Raw genomic sequence first — 17,785 nt, 5'->3', positions numbered from 1 at the left:
TCGTTCCCCTCATATCCAGACATCAGGCGTGTTCAATGTGTCGATCAGAGGGTGAAAGATTTCATTACGTCCAGCTGAATGACCAGGACTGACCGTGAGAAACACACTCACGTAGAAACATGGACTGAACATCCTCGACGGGACAAAACCAGCTCACACCAGTCACAGCTGAAGAGAAAATCTCCATTTTCTGTGGTAACTATCGGGAAAACGCACCTATTCTTGGCATTGTACCTATTCTGTGTGTTATATTGTGGTTTAATTACAGAAATGTATCACACTTTTATGGCAAAATGTACTTTTTGGCTTCATTGATTGTTCTGAAGATGATGACAAATGTTTTTATTCATTTGCTTATATGTTTGATCAAAGTATACTAATAAGAACTCAGACGTTATGGTTTTGTTGACTGAAGTGAAACTGTACATTAGAGACTCTATGAAAAGTAAATTGTTTGAGTTTTCATTGTGTTTAGCTTTGGTCTTCCCTATGCCTGTCATTTGATCCAGTTTTCCATGATTAATCATTATGTTCACCCAGGGGCGTAGTTTGTGGGGGGGGATGGGGGGGAGATAACCCCCCCCCCCCCCCCCAATATTTAAATCTATGCATTACAACCCCCCCAATATTTATACCATGATCACAATATCAGGAGGCATACCCAAACTTCAACCCCCCCAATGTTCAAACCAAATCTATGCGCTTGTGTTCACCTGTTCTCTTCATTATCTCATTACTTCTCCTTGTTATTTAAGACCTGAGTTTGTGTAATGTTGGTGGTTAATCTGTTCTCCTGAGAATTATGATACTAAAGACTGTTAATCTATTTGATATCTGCAGTGCAACCAACTGTGAAGGACAGATACGTTTCTAAATAAGTATTTATTTGATTTTGTAGTTATTTTTCCTTTATTTACGGATTACCCAAACATATATATTTTGTTTAATATAATATATAATTTAATTTATATATATATATATATATATATATAATATATATTTTTTTTTGTTATTTTTTGTTGTTATTTTTTGTTTTTTGTTTTTGCAATAGAACAAATGTATAACGATAATGTTCCTTGAATAGAAAAAGCTCAGTAATAATTAGAGCTAGAGTTTATCATGTAAACTACTGTTAGTGTCGGTTCCCACAAAAGCATTCCTAACATATGTTCTATATTATTAGAGATATGTGGACTGTAATATGTGATGTTATCATGCAGCTCTGGGTCAGATACTGAATCAAGAGTCATGAGGGAATCTCAAAGATAAGTCATATTGATTGAGTCAGTTGAGTGTGATTAGATCAGTCTCACCGCTCTGCTCTCTTCCTATTGGACAGGGTTTTTGAGCTCCGCCTCCTGGGTTTATAATGAGGAGCGGCAGGTGAAGGAGACACACAGCTGCAGCTCCACCACCAAACAACAAGATGGTAAGTGACTTTATTTTATATTATATTATATTAGAGTATATTATATTATATTAGAGTCTCATAGGCGCTCTGTCTCTGAGCCGTTGAATCAACAGCATGAACTGATGATTTCACCGTTTCCTCTGGTGAAATCTCACTGTAAACTGCAACACTGTGATTGCAACATGAAACAAAGTGACTTCATGAAGAAATTAACATGAAATAATCCAGATTTTGGCAAGATTTAATATGTCATGCTAATAATTACTAATTAACCTAAAAAAATTATAAAATGATTTCCAGACAAACAAAAATGGCTGCAAAATATTGTAATATAAATAAAGTAAATTCTACAGCTGAATCCGCCACTGATGAGTTCCTACAAATGACTGAATGAAGTTTTGAGTGATCAAGAGTTTGTGTGAATGTCAGACAGACAGGTGTGTGAGGGCTCAGGCAGACAGACAGGTGTGTGAATATCAGACAGACAGGTGTGTGAGGGCTCAGGTAGACAGACAGGTGTGTGAGGTTCAGGTAGATAGACAGGTGTGTGAGGGCACAGACAGACAGACAGGTGTGTGAATATCAGACAGACAGATGTGTGAGGGCTCAGGTAGACAGACAGGTGTGTGAGGGCACAGACAGATAGACAGGTGTGTGAGGTTCAGGTAGATAGACAGGTGTGTGAGGTTCAGGTAGATAGACGGGTGTGTGAGGGCTCAGGTAGACAGACAGGTGTGTGAGGTTCAGGTAGATAGACGGGTGTGTGAGGTTCAGGTAGATAGACGGGTGTGTGAGGTTCAGGTAGATAGACGGGTGTGTGAGGTTCAGGTAGACAGACGGGTGTGTGAGGGCACAGACAGATAGACAGGTGTGTGAGGTTCAGGTAGATAGACGGGTGTGTGAGGTTCAGGTAGATAGACAGGTGTGTGAGGTTCCGGTAGACAGACAGGTGTGTGAGGGCACAGACAGATAGACAGGTGTGTGAGGTTCAGGTAGATAGACGGGTGTGTGAGGTTCAGGTAGATAGACGGGTGTGTGAGGTTCAGGTAGATAGACGGGTGTGTGAGGTTCAGGTAGATAGACAGGTGTGTGAGGTTCAGGTAGACAGACAGGTGTGTGGGGGCACAGACAGATAGACAGGTGTGTGAGGTTCAGGTAGATAGACGGGTGTGTGAGGTTCAGGTAGATAGACGGGTGTGTGAGGTTCAGGTAGACAGACAGGTGTGTGAGGGCACAGACAGATAGACAGGTGTGTGAGGTTCAGGTAGATAGACGGGTGTGTGAGGTTCAGGTAGATAGACAGGTGTGTGAGGGCACAGACAGATAGACAGGTGTGTGAGGTTCCGGTAGACAGACAGGTGTGTGAGGGCACAGACAGATAGACAGGTGTGTGAGGTTCAGGTAGATAGACGGGTGTGTGAGGTTCAGGTAGATAGACGGGTGTGTGAGGGCTCAGGTAGACAGACAGGTGTGTGAGGGCACAGACAGATAGACAGGTGTGTGAGGTTCAGGTAGATAGACAGGTGTGTGTGAGGGCTCAGGTAGACAGACAGGTGTGTGAGGGCACAGACAGATAGACAGGTGTGTGAGGGCACAGACAGATAGACAGGTGTGTGAATATCAGACAGACAGATGTGTGAGGGCTCAGGTAGACAGACAGGTGTGTGAGGTTCAGGTAGATAGACGGGTGTGTGAGGTTCAGGTAGACAGACAGGTGTGTGAGGGCTCAGGTAGACAGACAGGTGTGTGAATGTCAGACAGACAGATACAGATACACTGAGTATCTGAAAAAAGATACACATGAAAAAATGTAACCCAATGGTTGGGTTTGTCCATATTTGACCCAAACTTGGGTTGAAATAACCCAGCATTTTTTAGAGTGTAATATATGGACCAAAATGTGGTGCAAATCAGAGCTATTTGATGCTTGAGTTTCTTTCTCGTTTGCCTTGATTATCAGTGTTAATTGTCATTCTGGGTCTGTATGTCGTCTCTAAGCACTAAGGTGTGTTAGATCAAATGTTTGCTCAGTATCTTCCTGTTTGTGTCTTTATGACTTCATTATCCGAGGTTTATCATTAACGTTGGGCTTGGGCGCTCAGATAACAGTCAAACAACTGTTCCTCTTATCGACAGCATCAGGAATCACAGGTTAAACAGTAATTTAACAGATCCATCATCGCTGTGAAGACACTAGAAAACTGTGGGATCCTCTCACAACTGTGTCCATGTTCACACTGCAATGAAGATGATATGATTCAAAAAGTCTTTAATAAATGATCACAACATGAAACTCGGTAGAATCCAGGCAAAATAACAGACCGTGAGACACTCAAAAACTAAAATAAAACACGAGGACTTTAAACACAAGAAACAAACACTACGACACAGATGAACAGAATAAGTCAAATCGGTAACCAAGGCAACTAATAATGAAACTGGGTTACACTTTATTTTAAGGTGTAATTATATATATTTAAGTACTGAGTAATATTAAGTAAATACATGTACTTACTATAGGGTTAGGGTGGGATTGAGGGTTAGTTGCGTGTAATTATGCATAATTTACTGTTATTTCTATGCTAAGTACATGTAACGTATGTAACAAGGACACTGTAAAATAAAGTGTTTCCTGAAACTGACAGGCAGGGAGAAAGCAAAGACTGAAAACGGACTCAATCAGTAAAATGCAGACTAATGTCTTAATGTTTCATGGTGTTTTCCTCCGTGTCTAACAGGTGTTCACCATAAATGACATGAGCTTTAAGGCCGGGATGGAGATGAAGGTCTCCGGGAAGATCAAACCGGACTGTGCTGAGTACGTACCATAACCGTGAACATAATAAAACATTAATTCAGGGTTATCTGCTCTTTAATAATGGTCTCAAAACGTCATTTATACATCATTCATGGAATTTCAGTTGGATGTTCATGTAACGTTTTTTTTTTTAAATGTAACTAATTGTTTCAGAACGTTCAGAGAACATTCAAAAGTAACGTTCCCATAATGTTTGAAGAATGATACAATGGAATGTTCCCTTATCATTCATATATATATAAAAAGAAACAACCTTTTAAAAACTGGATGTTTTCAGAGAACAAACATTCAGAAATAACTTGATAGGAACGTCAGCAGAATGTTTTTAGACCTTATTTTTGTAAGCTGTGCATATAGACCAAGCAGCAACCTTCCGGTCTCTCTCTTGAATCCAACACTGAAGTGAGTTAAACTGCAGTTCATCCACTGGCCACTAGAGACAGAAGAGACTCAATCCCATAAACCTGCATGTTAAAATGCCCAACTTTACAGCAGAAAAAAACTCTACGCTCTTCAGAAACACTACGAGTGACGTCACGCACACTACAAACATATTCTTTTACAGTCTATGATAACGACAGAAGACGACAGGTTTTGTAAGAGCTAAAGGTCATAAAGGTGTTCTCTAATGTGTCTCTGTGTCCTCAGGTTCTCGATCAACATCGGTCACGACACAGACGCAATCGCCCTTCACTTCAACCCTCGTTTCAACATCCATGGCGATACCAACATCATCTTGTGCAACTCCAAACAGGGCGGATGGGGATCCGAGCAACGGGAGCCGTGCTTCCCCTTTCAGCAGGGCGAAGAGTTCAAGGTGAGTGACCTCTGACCTCTGACACATCTCAAACCACTCATGATCAATAGGTCATGACAAAAGTTTTCCCATTACTTTACCTTTAATCAAAATAATTTAACCAGGTTTTAAAGTTATACAAGATTCAACTAGGTATGATTTCAGAGCCAGTTTGATTACACTTAATTTAGGGCGGTATGTTTTTAAGCTGAATTAGATGGAAAAATTTGTACAGCGACGAGACCAGAATAATAGTGATGCTGTCCTGAGAAAATCAAAAGCATTTAACAATACAAGTGTTCTTCTGGCCTTTTTTGACATTTTACTTTCATCTTTCTGGATTTCTGTCGTTTAAAGTCCCCCTGTAGTCAATCATTTTATCCCTTAAAACTCATCTTTGATCACCAAAATTACATTTCAGCGGGGTTTTTTTCTTGAAAAATGTCTTCATGCCTTAAAATAACTAGTAACTAGTACAATAAAGTAACTCGACACCCTTGCCTTTAGTATGTGTGGGTCTATGAATATGCAAATGAGCCCCGCCTCCACTCACTCACTCAGCTCAGAGATCCACTGGTTGACGATCACACGTTGATCTGATTGGTTACAAGGTAGTTTGTGACGTCAGAAACACCAGCGATTTCAAAGCGTGTTTTTGAGAAAATACTCAGCAATGCCCAGATAGCAAAATTGGTGTGGCCCAGATCCGGCCCACACTTGACACTTTCATCTGGCCCACATACCGCGTGCAATGATGGCACTTGGGCGGTCCGCTCCTGTTTGCCAGATTTGGGCCACAATTAAGCCATAACAATGCTGCATGTCAGCCATAAACAAAATAAATGAAGCCGAATTGCCCCACATCTGGCCCACAATTGACTGTGGCCCATATCCGGCAAACAGGAGCGGACCGCCCAAGTGCCATCATTCCACGCGGTATGTGGGCCAGATGAAAGTGTCAAGTGTGGGCCGGATCTGGGCCACAGCAACTTTGGTGTCTGGGCCAGATATGGGCCAGTTAAGCTTCATTTGTTTTGTTTACGGCTGACATGCGGCATTGCTATGGCTTAATTGTGGCCCAAATCTGGCAAACAGGAGCGGACCGCCCATGTACCATCATTCCACGCGGTATGTGGGCCAGATGAAAATGATATATTATATGATATAATGATATATACATATATATATGAAATATTTTACATATTTAAATATTTTAAGGGAGTTTAAAATATTACCCTTTGTGGGGTCATTTTGACACAACATGAATCGCAACCTTTTTGACTTCAATGTCCGCTTATATTCTCCAAAACAAATCCTGTACATTTGTTATAAAAATAGCCAAATAATGAGAAATATCTTGATTTTTGGTGGATTTAGTTTTGTCATAATTTTAAGTCATCTTGAGGCCCCAGTGGAAGTTTGTCCGGGTCTGCTCTAGAAGTTAGATGACACTGCTAGTAGCAAGATAAGCAAGGTTACACTGAGTAGGCTACAACATGTTCCTGGCTCAACATCTTTGTTGATCCTGGAACAGCATTCAACCAATTAGATTTGAAGTTTGCAGTTATGTCAAGTTTAGGCTTACAACCATGCTTTTAGATCAATGTTATTATCATTTCCCTCTGATTGTAGGTTTAGGGTTAGGTTTAGGGTTAGGGTTAAGGTTAGGACTATTTTTATGGACAGGAATGTTGTTCCAAGATCAACAAAATATATTGATACAGGAGCATGTACTTGGCAAAATCATTGTGCCCCAAGCGTTACACAAACAGCAACTAAAGTATCTTCTTGCACATCCCAAAACCATAAAAAGTCTTCATAAGTTTGAACCTAGACACTTGAACTTTTCTAGACACTCTACCTACAAAACATATGTTAGCAATAGCATATGTCATAGATGTAAGTACATGTAGCCTCACATCCAGCCTAAGTGTCTGCTCCATCCATACCAAAAAATATTGTTAAATGTTGTTAAAAAAAATGTTTAAAAAATATTCAGGCCATTACAGTTTCAAACTTTGTCCTTTTTAAGCTAAATTAGCCATTGTCAGAAGTGTTGCATCCAATCCAGAAATGGACTTACCACGTAGGTTTTAATTTTTGGGAAACACAAAGAATATTTGCCACGTCGAATGTGAGCCAAGTTAGACTTACACCCTGCAATGCTGACTGTGCCGTATATTTCCCAAACGTGGCCCAAATTGTAATGAATTATTTGGGCAATATTTGCCATGTCAAATGGGGGCCACTTTTGCCTCACATCGAGATGAGATAGTGCTCACTGAGCCATATCTTTGCCAAAACTGGCCCAGTTGTGTTTTGAGATAACTGGGCCACATTTGGAGCATCAAATGTGGGCCACTTTTGGCTCACACCCAGATGAGCCAGTGCTCACTGAGCCATATCATTGCCAAAACTGGCCCAGATTTGTTTTAAGATAACTGGGCCACATTTGCAGCATTATATGTGGGCCACTTTTGCCTCACATCGAGATGAGATAGTGCTCACTGAGCCGTATCTTTGCCAAAACTGGCCCAGATATGTTTTAAGAAAACTGGGCCACATTTGCTGAAACATATGTGGGCCATTTTTGGTTTACATCCAGATTAATCATTGTCAATTGTGCCACGTTTTTGCCATAGGTGGCCCACATTTGGTTTGTGATATTTGGGCCATATTCATTATTTATCATATGGGCCACTTTAGGCTCACATTCAGATTACACATTGCCATGAGTGCCGCATCTTTGCCTAAAAAGGCCCACATGTGATTTAAAATATTTGGGCCATATTTGCCATTTTACATGTGGGCCACTTCAGGCTCAGACACATTTGGTCCGGGCCATAAGTAGGCCTGCAGTGCCGCATCATTGCCTGTAGTGGCCCACATCCGTCTGCTATCTGGGTGGTGTCGACTTATGAATTTACACATGGTTTGTCTGAAAGCAGATTAAAAACACCACATAAACAACATTAAAAGCTGGATTTTCACCACAGGGAGACTTTTAAAAAGTGTGTTCTTCTACAAACTACAAATTTCACGTTGGCCATGCATTCAGTGTTCAACACTGCAGTGTAAATATACCAATACTGGCTAAGATGAAGCTTTGTTCAGTGTAAAGATGCTCTAAATAGATGTAGATCAAACCTAAACCTTTATCTGTGTGTTCTTTGACCAGTTCTGCAGTGTTTCCAGTATCTACGAGCCTGGATTTAGTCTGTTCACAGATTACAGAAACTCATGACACAATGAGTCATAAAGAGTTACCCTTTAACTATACATGCAATAAACCGCCCACCAGTCAGAGGTTTGAGGATGAGTAATGCTGCCATCACACGCTTTATAATAGCTAATGCACTTTAACCCATTCATTCCCAAAATGGACATTTTGAACATTCAGAAATAACATTTTCATAACTTAAAGTCCCCCTGTGGTGAAAATCCAGCTTTTAATGTTGTTTATATTTCTATATGCACTGTAAAAAAAGAAAAGTTGACTTAACTTAAAATTATAAGGCAACTTGCTGCATAGATTTTTTTGAGTTGACTCAACTAAAACATCTCTATAGTTGAGTTGACTCAACTATAACATCTCCAGTTGAGTAAACTCTATTAGTTGAGTCAACTCAAAAAATCTGTGCAGCAAGTTGCCTTATAATTTTAAGTTAAGTCAACTTTTCTTTTTTTACAGTGTGTCTATGTGGTGTTTTTAATATATATTTTTAATAAGTGAATATTTAAGACAAACCATGTATAAATTCATAAGTCGACACCATTGCTGAGTATTTTAAGACATGAAGAGTTTTTTTTTTTCAAGGAAAGAACGTTTAAATGTCATTTTGGTGATCAAAGATGAGTTTTAAGGGATACAATTATTGACTACAGGAGGACTTTAATATGATGTTGACGTTGAAAAGCGTGTTAAATCCCACCGTGTGTCCGTGTCTCTCCCAACAGCTGACCATCACCTTCAACAACGACACTTTCTACATCAAACTCCCAGAAGGCACCATGATGAGCTTCCCGAACCGCTTCGGTGACGACGTGTTCAAACACGTGCACGTGAAGGGAGACGTCAAGATCATCAGCATTAAGGTCAAATGAGCAGGACTCTCTCGCTCCGGTCTTCAGTGTGTCAGACCTCGTGTTCTTCACCAGCTTCTGTGTTCAGTGAATGTACCAAAGAAAGTGTCAAATAAATCCACTGACGGAATGTGAAAGGACTCGCTGTTTCTCTGCGTGTTCTTTGTGTTTGAGCAGTGTGATATGATGATAAAACTATATATATATATATATATGTATGTCAAACCAAATTTTATTCAGACACCTACAACATTTCTCACATTATCACAGTTTATTCTCTATAGTTTAGACTCAGAGTTATGAACTCAGTTGATATTTGACTGGTTTTGTCCGTCCTTCTGTTAGACTGTCTCACACATGAATTATGTTGAATATCTGTCAGCTGTTAAATTTAACTACACAATTAGATAATACCAGTTTAGCTCAACCAATCACCAAGCAATGCTTCATTCTGTTCAGTCTGTGTGTAAAAAGAGCATTAGCAATTAAAGAAAACACACTTCAGCAAAACATGATCAGCTCAAAGTGTCCGAATCATTTCTGGGCCCAAAGTTTTACTGGTAGTCACTGAATGAAGAATATTTGGGTATAATATGTCACAGTTTACTTTATTTTGCTCTCCTCACTTACAGAAATGAACTATAGTGTCCTGATCACACTAGTGAAAAACATCAAAAATGATATCTAGTGTCTGAATAATTTTTAGTTTGTATATTAGTTTTATCATTGTAGGAGAATCATCTCTCTCTCTCTCTCTCTCTCTCTCTCTCTCTCTCTCTCTCTCTCTCTCTCTCTCTCTCTCTCTCTCTCTCTCTCTCTCTCTCTCTCTCTCTCTCTCTCTCTCTCTCTATATATATATATACAGTGAGGAAAATAAGTATTTGAACACCCTGCTATTTTGCAAGTTCTCCCACTTGGAAATCATGGAGGGGTCTGAAATTGTCATCGTAGGTGCATGTCCACTGTGAGAGACATAATCAAAAAAAAAAATCCAGAAATCACAATATATGATTTTTTAACTATTTCTTTGTATGATATAGCTGCAAATAAGTATTTGAACACCTGCCTATCAGCTAGAATTCTGACCCATAAAAGACCTGTTAGTCTGCCTTTAAAATGTCCACCTCCACTCCATTTATTATCCTAAATTAGATGCACCTGTTTGAGGTCGTTAGCTGCATAAAGACACCTGTCCACCCCATACAATCAGTAAGAATCCAACTACTAACATGGCCAAGACCAAAGAGCTGTCCAAAGACACTAGAGACAAAATTGTACACCTCCACAAGGCTGGAAAGGGCTACGGGGAAATTGCCTAGCAGCTTGGTGAAAAAAGGTCCACTGTTGGAGCAATCATTAGAAAATGGAAGAAGCTAAACATGACTGTCAATCTCCCTCGGACTGGGGCTCCATGCAAGATCTCAGCTCGTGGGGTCTCAATGATCCTAAGAAAGGTGAGAAATCAGCCCAGAACTACACGGGAGGAGCTGGTCAATGACCTGAAAAGAGCTGGGACCACCGTTTCCAAGGTTACTGTTGGTAATACACTAAGACGTCATGGTTTGAAATCATGCATGGCACGGAAGGTTCCCCTGCTTAAACCAGCACATGTCAAGGCCCGTCTTAAGTTTGCCAATGACCATTTGGATGATCCAGAGGAGTCATGGGAGAAAGTCATGTGGTCAGATGAGACCAAAATAGAACTTTTTGGTCATAATTCCACTAAACGTGTTTGGAGGAAGAAGAATGATGAGTACCATCCCAAGAACACCATCCCTACTGTGAAGCATGGGGGTGGTAGCATCATGCTTTGGGGGTGTTTTTCTGCACATGGGACAGGGCGACTGCACTGTATTAAGGAGAGGATGACCGGGGCCATGTATTGCGAGATTTTGGGGAACAACCTCCTTCCCTCAGTTAGAGCATTGAAGATGGGTCGAGGCTGGGTCTTCCAACATGACAATGACCCGAAGCACACAGCCAGGATAACCAAGGAGTGGCTCTGTAAGAAGCATATCAAGGTTCTGGCGTGGCCTAGCCAGTCTCCAGACCTAAACCCAATAGAGAATCTTTGGAGGGAGCTCAAACTCCGTGTTTCTCAGCGACAGCCCAGAAACCTGACTGATCTAGAGAAGATCTGTGTGGAGGAGTGGGCCAAAATCCCTCCTGCAGTGTGTGCAAACCTGGTGAAAAACTACAGGAAACGTTTGACCTCTGTAATTGCAAACAAAGGCTACTGTACCAAATATTAACATTGATTTTCTCAGGTGTTCAAATACTTATTTGCAGCTGTATCATACAAATAAATAGTTAAAAAAATCATACATTTTGATTTCTGGATTTTTTTTTTTTAGATTATGTCTCTCACAGTGGACATGCACCTACGATGACAATTTCAGACCCCTCCATGATTTCTAAGTGGGAGAACTTGCAAAATAGCAGGGTGTTCAAATACTTATTTTCCTCACTGTATATATAAGCTGAAAATTAAAAAAAATCCTGGGAAAAGAATCTGAAATGTTGATTCATCAGATGAGAAAGCTGAAAACTGTCACTCTGATTTCACGTCTGTCAGAAAGAAACATTTCCCTTTATGTACTGTATTTTTTCATTGTGTTAAATGATTGAGTTCAGTTCAGAGCAACAGGATCCTCATGATAATTTACAGACAGACTCGAAAAGATCTGAAGCAAGAGCTGAGGAATGTGACGGACAGAAAACAGATTCCACACACACACACACACACACACACACACACACACACACACACACACACACACACACACACACACACACACACACACACACACACACACACACACACACACACCTCCATTTAAGAGTTCACTTGCCAGTTGTCTGAATGATCATGAGTGAATGAACTTTATTTAGGCTCGCTTAAACATTTTAATCATTTAACTTGTGAGGAGACAGTATTGCATGAATTATTTAAAATTAATCTTAAAAGCCCACAGGTACAAAGAAATAAAAACAAGCACCATAAAGACAGTACATCAGTGTAATTAATATTCAAAACTTGCAGCAATACAGATTCAAACTATATTGAGCAGCGTTTCTCTGGTGCAAATATGGATCTCAGGTCTGATCCGACGGGTCACACACAGTTAAAAACAGCAGTTATAAACAACGACAGATGCAAATGATAAAATTCTAACCATTAACCATATTATCATGTGTAGTGAAGACAGCAAACAGAGACTTATCAGCTTATCAGAGGGAAGAGAAACACTTCCCAAATCCCATATCTTCTGCTGGTGATGTGTCCAGTCGATCATCTGTCACTCAGTGGCAAATATTAATTCATGAATCAACATGCACCAATGCTACATTTTTCTAAATGTCATAATCATTTGTTAACAAACAAGTATTCATTACTTCAATGAGCTCATTGTTTCTGCCTTAAATTATTATATTGTTTAAATTAATAGATTTTTAGCTAAATGTGATTATTGACATTTCTGAAAAACATAACTTGGACAGTTTCCTCTGATATCAGATCACTGTAAATTGTAATGTGGACTCATGCACTTTCTGTAAAGCTGCTTTGAAACGATGTGTATTGTTAAAAGTGCTATACAAATAAATGTGAACTGGATTGAATTGAATTAATATTAAGACCCAAATATAAATATTAAGTCACTATAATCCATTGGTACTCTTCTTGAAGAGTGAAATACTGTGACACTTTCAGAACATTGATCTGTTTGTTTGAGCAGCCCGTCGACTTCTGACTCAACCAATCACATGATCCAAACAGTCTGACTGACCAATGACAGACGAAGGAAGTGTCTGAGAAACCTGTTGGAAACAATCAATATGTGTGTTCAGAGCGTCTGCTCTCTAATCGCTCTCACAGTACTTTAATATCAAACAAGGATTGGTCTGTGCAGCGCCGCTTAAAAAGTCGAACACACCGACTTATTTTGAGAGGCTGTTCACTGCAGAGCCAATGGCTGGAGATTGAGGTCGAGCTCCTCCACTCTGGATGTAATGGGTGGAGCTTGACATCAAGCTCCTCCTCTCTGGATGTAATGGGCCGAGCTTGACATCGAGCTCCTCCTCTCTGTACGTAATGGGTGGAGCTTGATGTTAAACAACTCCTCTCTGTACATAATGGGTGGAGGTTGATGTCAAGCTCCTCTCTGTACGTAATGGGTGGAGCTTGATGTTAAACTCCTCCTCTCTTGACGTAATGGGTGGAGCTTGATGTCATCTGGCTCTGCAGTAAGAACCACTTGATTAGTTTTGCAATTTTGTTGCGTGCAGAGATGACACGTTTTTGTTACTTTTGAACAGTTTAGTAATCAAGGGTAAAAAATAGAACAAATAAAAACAGCTGATATCCGCTGATTTCTAAAGTCACGTTACACTCTCACAACAGAAGTCATCCAATCTGATCCTGGAGCGCGTTGGTCCCTGCGGCCGACCCCGAGGACTGACCTCTCTGGGCCAGGTAGTCACGGTAGTTGCGTGTCAGTAGCGTGTAAAGCAGCGGGTTGACGCAGCTGTTTCCGTACGTTAGGCAGGTGACGAAGAAGTTGACGTAGGTGTGAGCGGCGGGCGACAGCGAACGGAGCGACTCGGACGAGAAGAGCTTGGCCATCTGCCAGCCCCAGAACGGCAGGAAACACGCCCAGTACGCCAAGACAATGCAGAAGATCATTCCCACCACTTTGTGTTTCAGTCTGCGCCGGCGAATGGATGTTGAGGATCCGCGGGTCAGGTTGGCCTGAGCGGCCCAGTACCGGCGGGCGAGACCCGCGTAGAGTCCGACCATCAGCAGGCCGGGCAGGAGCATGCTAGTGACGAAGAGCGCGGTGAGATACGCCTTAAAGGCCTCGGGCGTCCATGTTGGGAAGCATATGCGTTTAACAAGCCCCGCTGTTGCAGGACGTCCCTCTCGGAGTCGGATCATCACCATCATCGGGAGCGTTAGCACAAACGCGGCAGCCCATATTCCCAACGCCATTAGCCAGTGTCCGCGGGTGGTGGACCGTCGTGCGCGGAAAGGCGTGGCAACGGCGCGGTAGCGCTCCAAACTCATCGCCACCAACACAAACACACTCGCGTGCATTGTGAGCAGATCCAGACTCAATAGCAGCCGGCAGCCCATTTCCCCGAAGAACCAATCGTGGGCGAAATACGTGCAGACGACGAATGGGATGGTGCCGAGATAGAGTAGATCAGCCGTCGCTAGATTGAGGATGAAGACGTATAAGGATCCGGCGCGCCGAAGCGTAGCCGAACGCATGATGGCAAGGGTGTACAAGTTACCCGTCACGCCAAGAACACACATGGTGATCAGGGTGGCGCCCAGAAGCGGAGTGACCCAAACCACTCCCGCGCTTCCCAGCGCCACAGCACTGCCGTTACTCATTATTCGGAAGAGGGGAAAGATGAGTTTGAATGTTTCCTACAAAACTGAGCTCTGGTTTGCACTTAAAAATAAAGGTTCTTCAATGGCATCTGAACACTTTTGCATTCCATTGCACAAAAGAAACTTTAAACTGGAAAAAAAAGGTTATTAAAATGATGCTTTTCTTCAGAAGTGTTTACTGAACAGTTCCCAAAATGGTTCTTCTATGGCATCGCTGGGAAAACACTCTTATGTTACACGTGTGTCAGAAAAAAGCCTCTTCAAACATCAAAGTACGACATGAACGTAGAGCGACTGACTTACAACTCCTTCGGCAAAAAGTCCTAAACATTCCCATGATCCAACTCTGTGCAGGACCGTCGTAGAACGAAGCGCCGTCCGTGAGATCACAGATGTGATGTTCTCCAGCTTTAGTTGTGTTGAGACTGTGGTTTCTGTTGTGTCTGCAGGATTCTCTCATGTCCACTCATGTCCATGTCCATCTCTCTCTCTCTCTCTCTCTCTCTCTCTGTCTCTCTCTCTCTCATGTCCATCTCTCTCTCTGTCTCTATCTCTCTCTCATGTCCATCTCTCTCTCTCTCTCTCTCTCTCTCTCTGCCTCTCTCTCTCTCTCTCTCTGTCTCTCTCTCTCTCTCTCTCTGGCTCTCTCTCTCTCTCATGTCCATCTCTCTCTCTCTCTCTCTCTCTCTCTCTCTCTCTCTCTCTCTGCCTCTCTCTCTCTCTCTCTGTCTCTCTCTCTCTCTCTCTCTCTCTCATGTCCATCTCTCTCTCTCTCTCTCTCTCTGCCTCTCTCTCTCTCTCTGCCTCTCTCTGCCTCTCTCTCTCTCTCTCTGTCTCTCTCTCTCTCTCAGGTAGGTGTGATCTGGCGTTCAGCATTTGAGCCACTCAAACGTCTCCGAACACCCTGGTGCCGTTTCACACACCCTGATCATGAGCAGAACTCAATAATCTTCCATTCACACCAATGTACAAACACACACAGCGCACGAATATCCTCTAGCTCACGTGAGCGATCACCTCACAAACACATGAAGATTATTAGATCAGCACTTTTATTAAAACTGCACTAACTAATTCGCCCTCATGTTGCTCTAAATCTATTTAGTTTTCTCCTCCAAAAAGCTCTTAAACCTCATTTGTGACCCTGGACCACAGAACCAGTCACATGGGTCGATTTTTTCAAATTTAGATTTATACATCATTTGAAAGCTGAATAAATAAGCTTTTTATTGATGTATGGTTTGTTAGGATAGAGCAATATTTGGCTGAGATCCAACTATCTGGAATCTGATAAAATCTGGCAAAAAAATGAAATAAATCCATTTATGTTGGCGATTTTGCTGCATTCACTCACAAAAATAAAGGTTTTATATATTTACGGTAGGAAATTTACTAAATATCTTCATGGAACATGATCTTTACTTAATATCCTCATGATTTTTGGCGATAATTTTGACCCATACAATGTATTGTTGGCTATTGCCACAGATATACCCGTGCGACTCGAGACTGGGTCACATTTGTGTCCATAAACATTCAAATATCTGAATGAACAGTCATGTGACACTTGAACCACTGCGAAAGTATTCACACCCCTTCATTTTATCAAATTTTGTTATGCTGCAAACTTATGCTTTATATTTTAAGAAAGTTGCAAAGTTGTCACAAATTTGGATTTCATTACTTATTATGGGGTATTGAGACTGACATTTTTTTTTATTAATATCATAAGGTTGGCAAAATGTAAAAAAAAAAGAAAAGGGGGATGAACACTTTTGCAAGGACAGTTTTATGACACTTATGAGGCCTTTTGGTTGTTTTTTTGAGGATTGATGTAGTTGAACATTCTGCTAAACATCTGTTTTATGTTCTGTAGAGAAAAGAAAAGGGTTTGGAACGACATGGAAGAGAGAAAATGTAGACAGAGCAATCATTTTTGTCTGAACCATCCCTTTATTATGTGAAGAAAAGCATGTTCAGATCCAGAGAATTGGCTTCTCCATGAAACTGAGCTGAATTCACTCCAGTAAATGTCCATGTGAGGGTCAGATGATGAAGTAACGACTCAATCTCGCCACTAGATGGAGCTTTTAGGACCAAATTGGTGCATAACAAAATTTCAGTTTAGATGAACATGCAAATAATAAAGTTAAAAAAGGTTCTAACATCTAATGATACAGAATCATAGTACAGTGCACGAACAACACAAACGTAAAAACAGATATCAGAAGATCCGCTGCAGAGGTCAGAGGTCAGAGGCGCCGAGCGGTCCATCAGTATTTGTGTTTGAAGTACGCCTCCACTGAAAAACACACGACACTCATGTTTGGTACTGCCACAGGTATGTGTGTGTGTGTGTGTGTGTGTGTGTGTGTGTTACCTGTGTACTCCTGTGGGCTCATGGGAGTGTTCAGGACTGCATTGAAGCGGCTCATCCACTCCTTCTGCTCCGCATCAGACTCACAGGTGAACAGGAAGCTGCGCTCGGGCGTTTCTATGGTGATGCCGAACTGCCACGCCCCGTTACAGTGTGTTCCCGCGGGGAGTCCGATCGTGACCCGGTACCCCTGATCCCGGTGTCCCAGAAACACCTCACCTTTAGCAAACGCGTCCTGAACACACGAAACTCTGCTTCAGATCTGACAGGTTTCACTCGAAAAACATTCTTCTGTTTGAAAAGTGTCATCATCCAGATTTAAGGTTTACAGTCAAACCAAAACTTATTCAGACACCAGATATACTTTTATAACATATTGTTTTACTAGTGTGTGCAGGACACTATAGTTAATAAAGTAAACTGTGACATATTAGACCCAAATATTCTTCATTCAGTGACTACCAGTAAAACTTTGGGACCAATAATGATTGGGACACTTTGTCCTGATCATGTTTTGCTGAAGTGTGTTTTCTTTAATTGCTAATGCTCTTTTTACACACAGACTGAACACAATGAAGCATTGCTTGGTGATTGGTTGAGCTAAACTGGTATTATCTAATTGTGTAGTTAAATTTAACAGCTGACAGATATTCAACATAATTCATGTGTGAGACAGTCTAACAGAAGGACGGACAAAACCAGGCATATTTTATTACCATTTTCTAAACTATAGCGAATAAACTGTGATAATGTGAGAAATGTTGAAGGTCTGAATAAATGTTGGTTTGACTGTAAATTGCATGTGAACGTAAAATGGAAAGTGTTGTAATTGTTCAGGGCTTCGTCTTTTTGTCTTCACTCGTTCATTTTAAATGTGTGTTTGGTGTGAGAAATGAAGTATA

At 41.2% G+C, this 17,785-nt stretch overlaps 4 protein-coding genes across 4 annotated transcripts in view; 2 read left to right on the top strand and 2 right to left on the bottom strand.

Annotated features, from left to right (window-relative positions):
* Positions 1 to 17,785, top strand: part of LOC311091863 (uncharacterized protein) — a gene marked incomplete at both ends in the record, with an annotated part of 463,820 nt that overhangs the window by 187,278 nt on the left and 258,757 nt on the right. The gene's annotated exons all lie outside the window — the stretch shown is intronic.
* On the top strand, positions 1,353 to 9,248 carry lgals2b (lectin, galactoside-binding, soluble, 2b). The gene is made up of 4 exons (XM_084127949.1): positions 1,353 to 1,429; positions 4,150 to 4,229; positions 4,878 to 5,046; positions 8,983 to 9,248. The coding sequence occupies exons 1-4, from the start codon at positions 1,427 to 1,429 to the stop codon at positions 9,127 to 9,129; spliced, it is 399 nt and encodes a 132-aa protein (XP_083984075.1). The 5' UTR covers positions 1,353 to 1,426; the 3' UTR covers positions 9,130 to 9,248.
* uts2r4 (urotensin-2 receptor 4) lies at positions 11,938 to 15,174 on the bottom strand. Its single transcript, XM_084127944.1, has one exon. The coding sequence runs from the start codon at positions 14,504 to 14,506 to the stop codon at positions 13,514 to 13,516; it is 993 nt and encodes a 330-aa protein (XP_083984070.1). The 5' UTR covers positions 14,507 to 15,174; the 3' UTR covers positions 11,938 to 13,513.
* Positions 16,437 to 17,785, bottom strand: part of LOC311091831 (arf-GAP with dual PH domain-containing protein 1) — a 13,001-nt gene continuing 11,652 nt past the window's right edge. Inside the window, exons 10-11 of the mRNA XM_084127942.1 lie at positions 16,887 to 17,118; positions 16,437 to 16,808 (exon numbers count right to left, since the gene is read on the bottom strand). Of these exons, the coding sequence (XP_083984068.1) occupies positions 16,780 to 16,808; positions 16,887 to 17,118 (261 nt within the window). The 3' untranslated portion in view covers positions 16,437 to 16,779. The remainder of the gene's footprint in view (positions 16,809 to 16,886; positions 17,119 to 17,785) is intronic.

Source organism: Abramis brama (assembly GCF_963993115.1).
Source record: "Abramis brama genome assembly, chromosome: 11".
Classification (NCBI taxonomy): Eukaryota; Metazoa; Chordata; class Actinopteri; order Cypriniformes; family Leuciscidae; genus Abramis; species Abramis brama.
The sequence above is the reverse complement of the archived record's forward strand: the minus strand, read 5'-3'. Positions and strand labels throughout refer to the sequence as shown.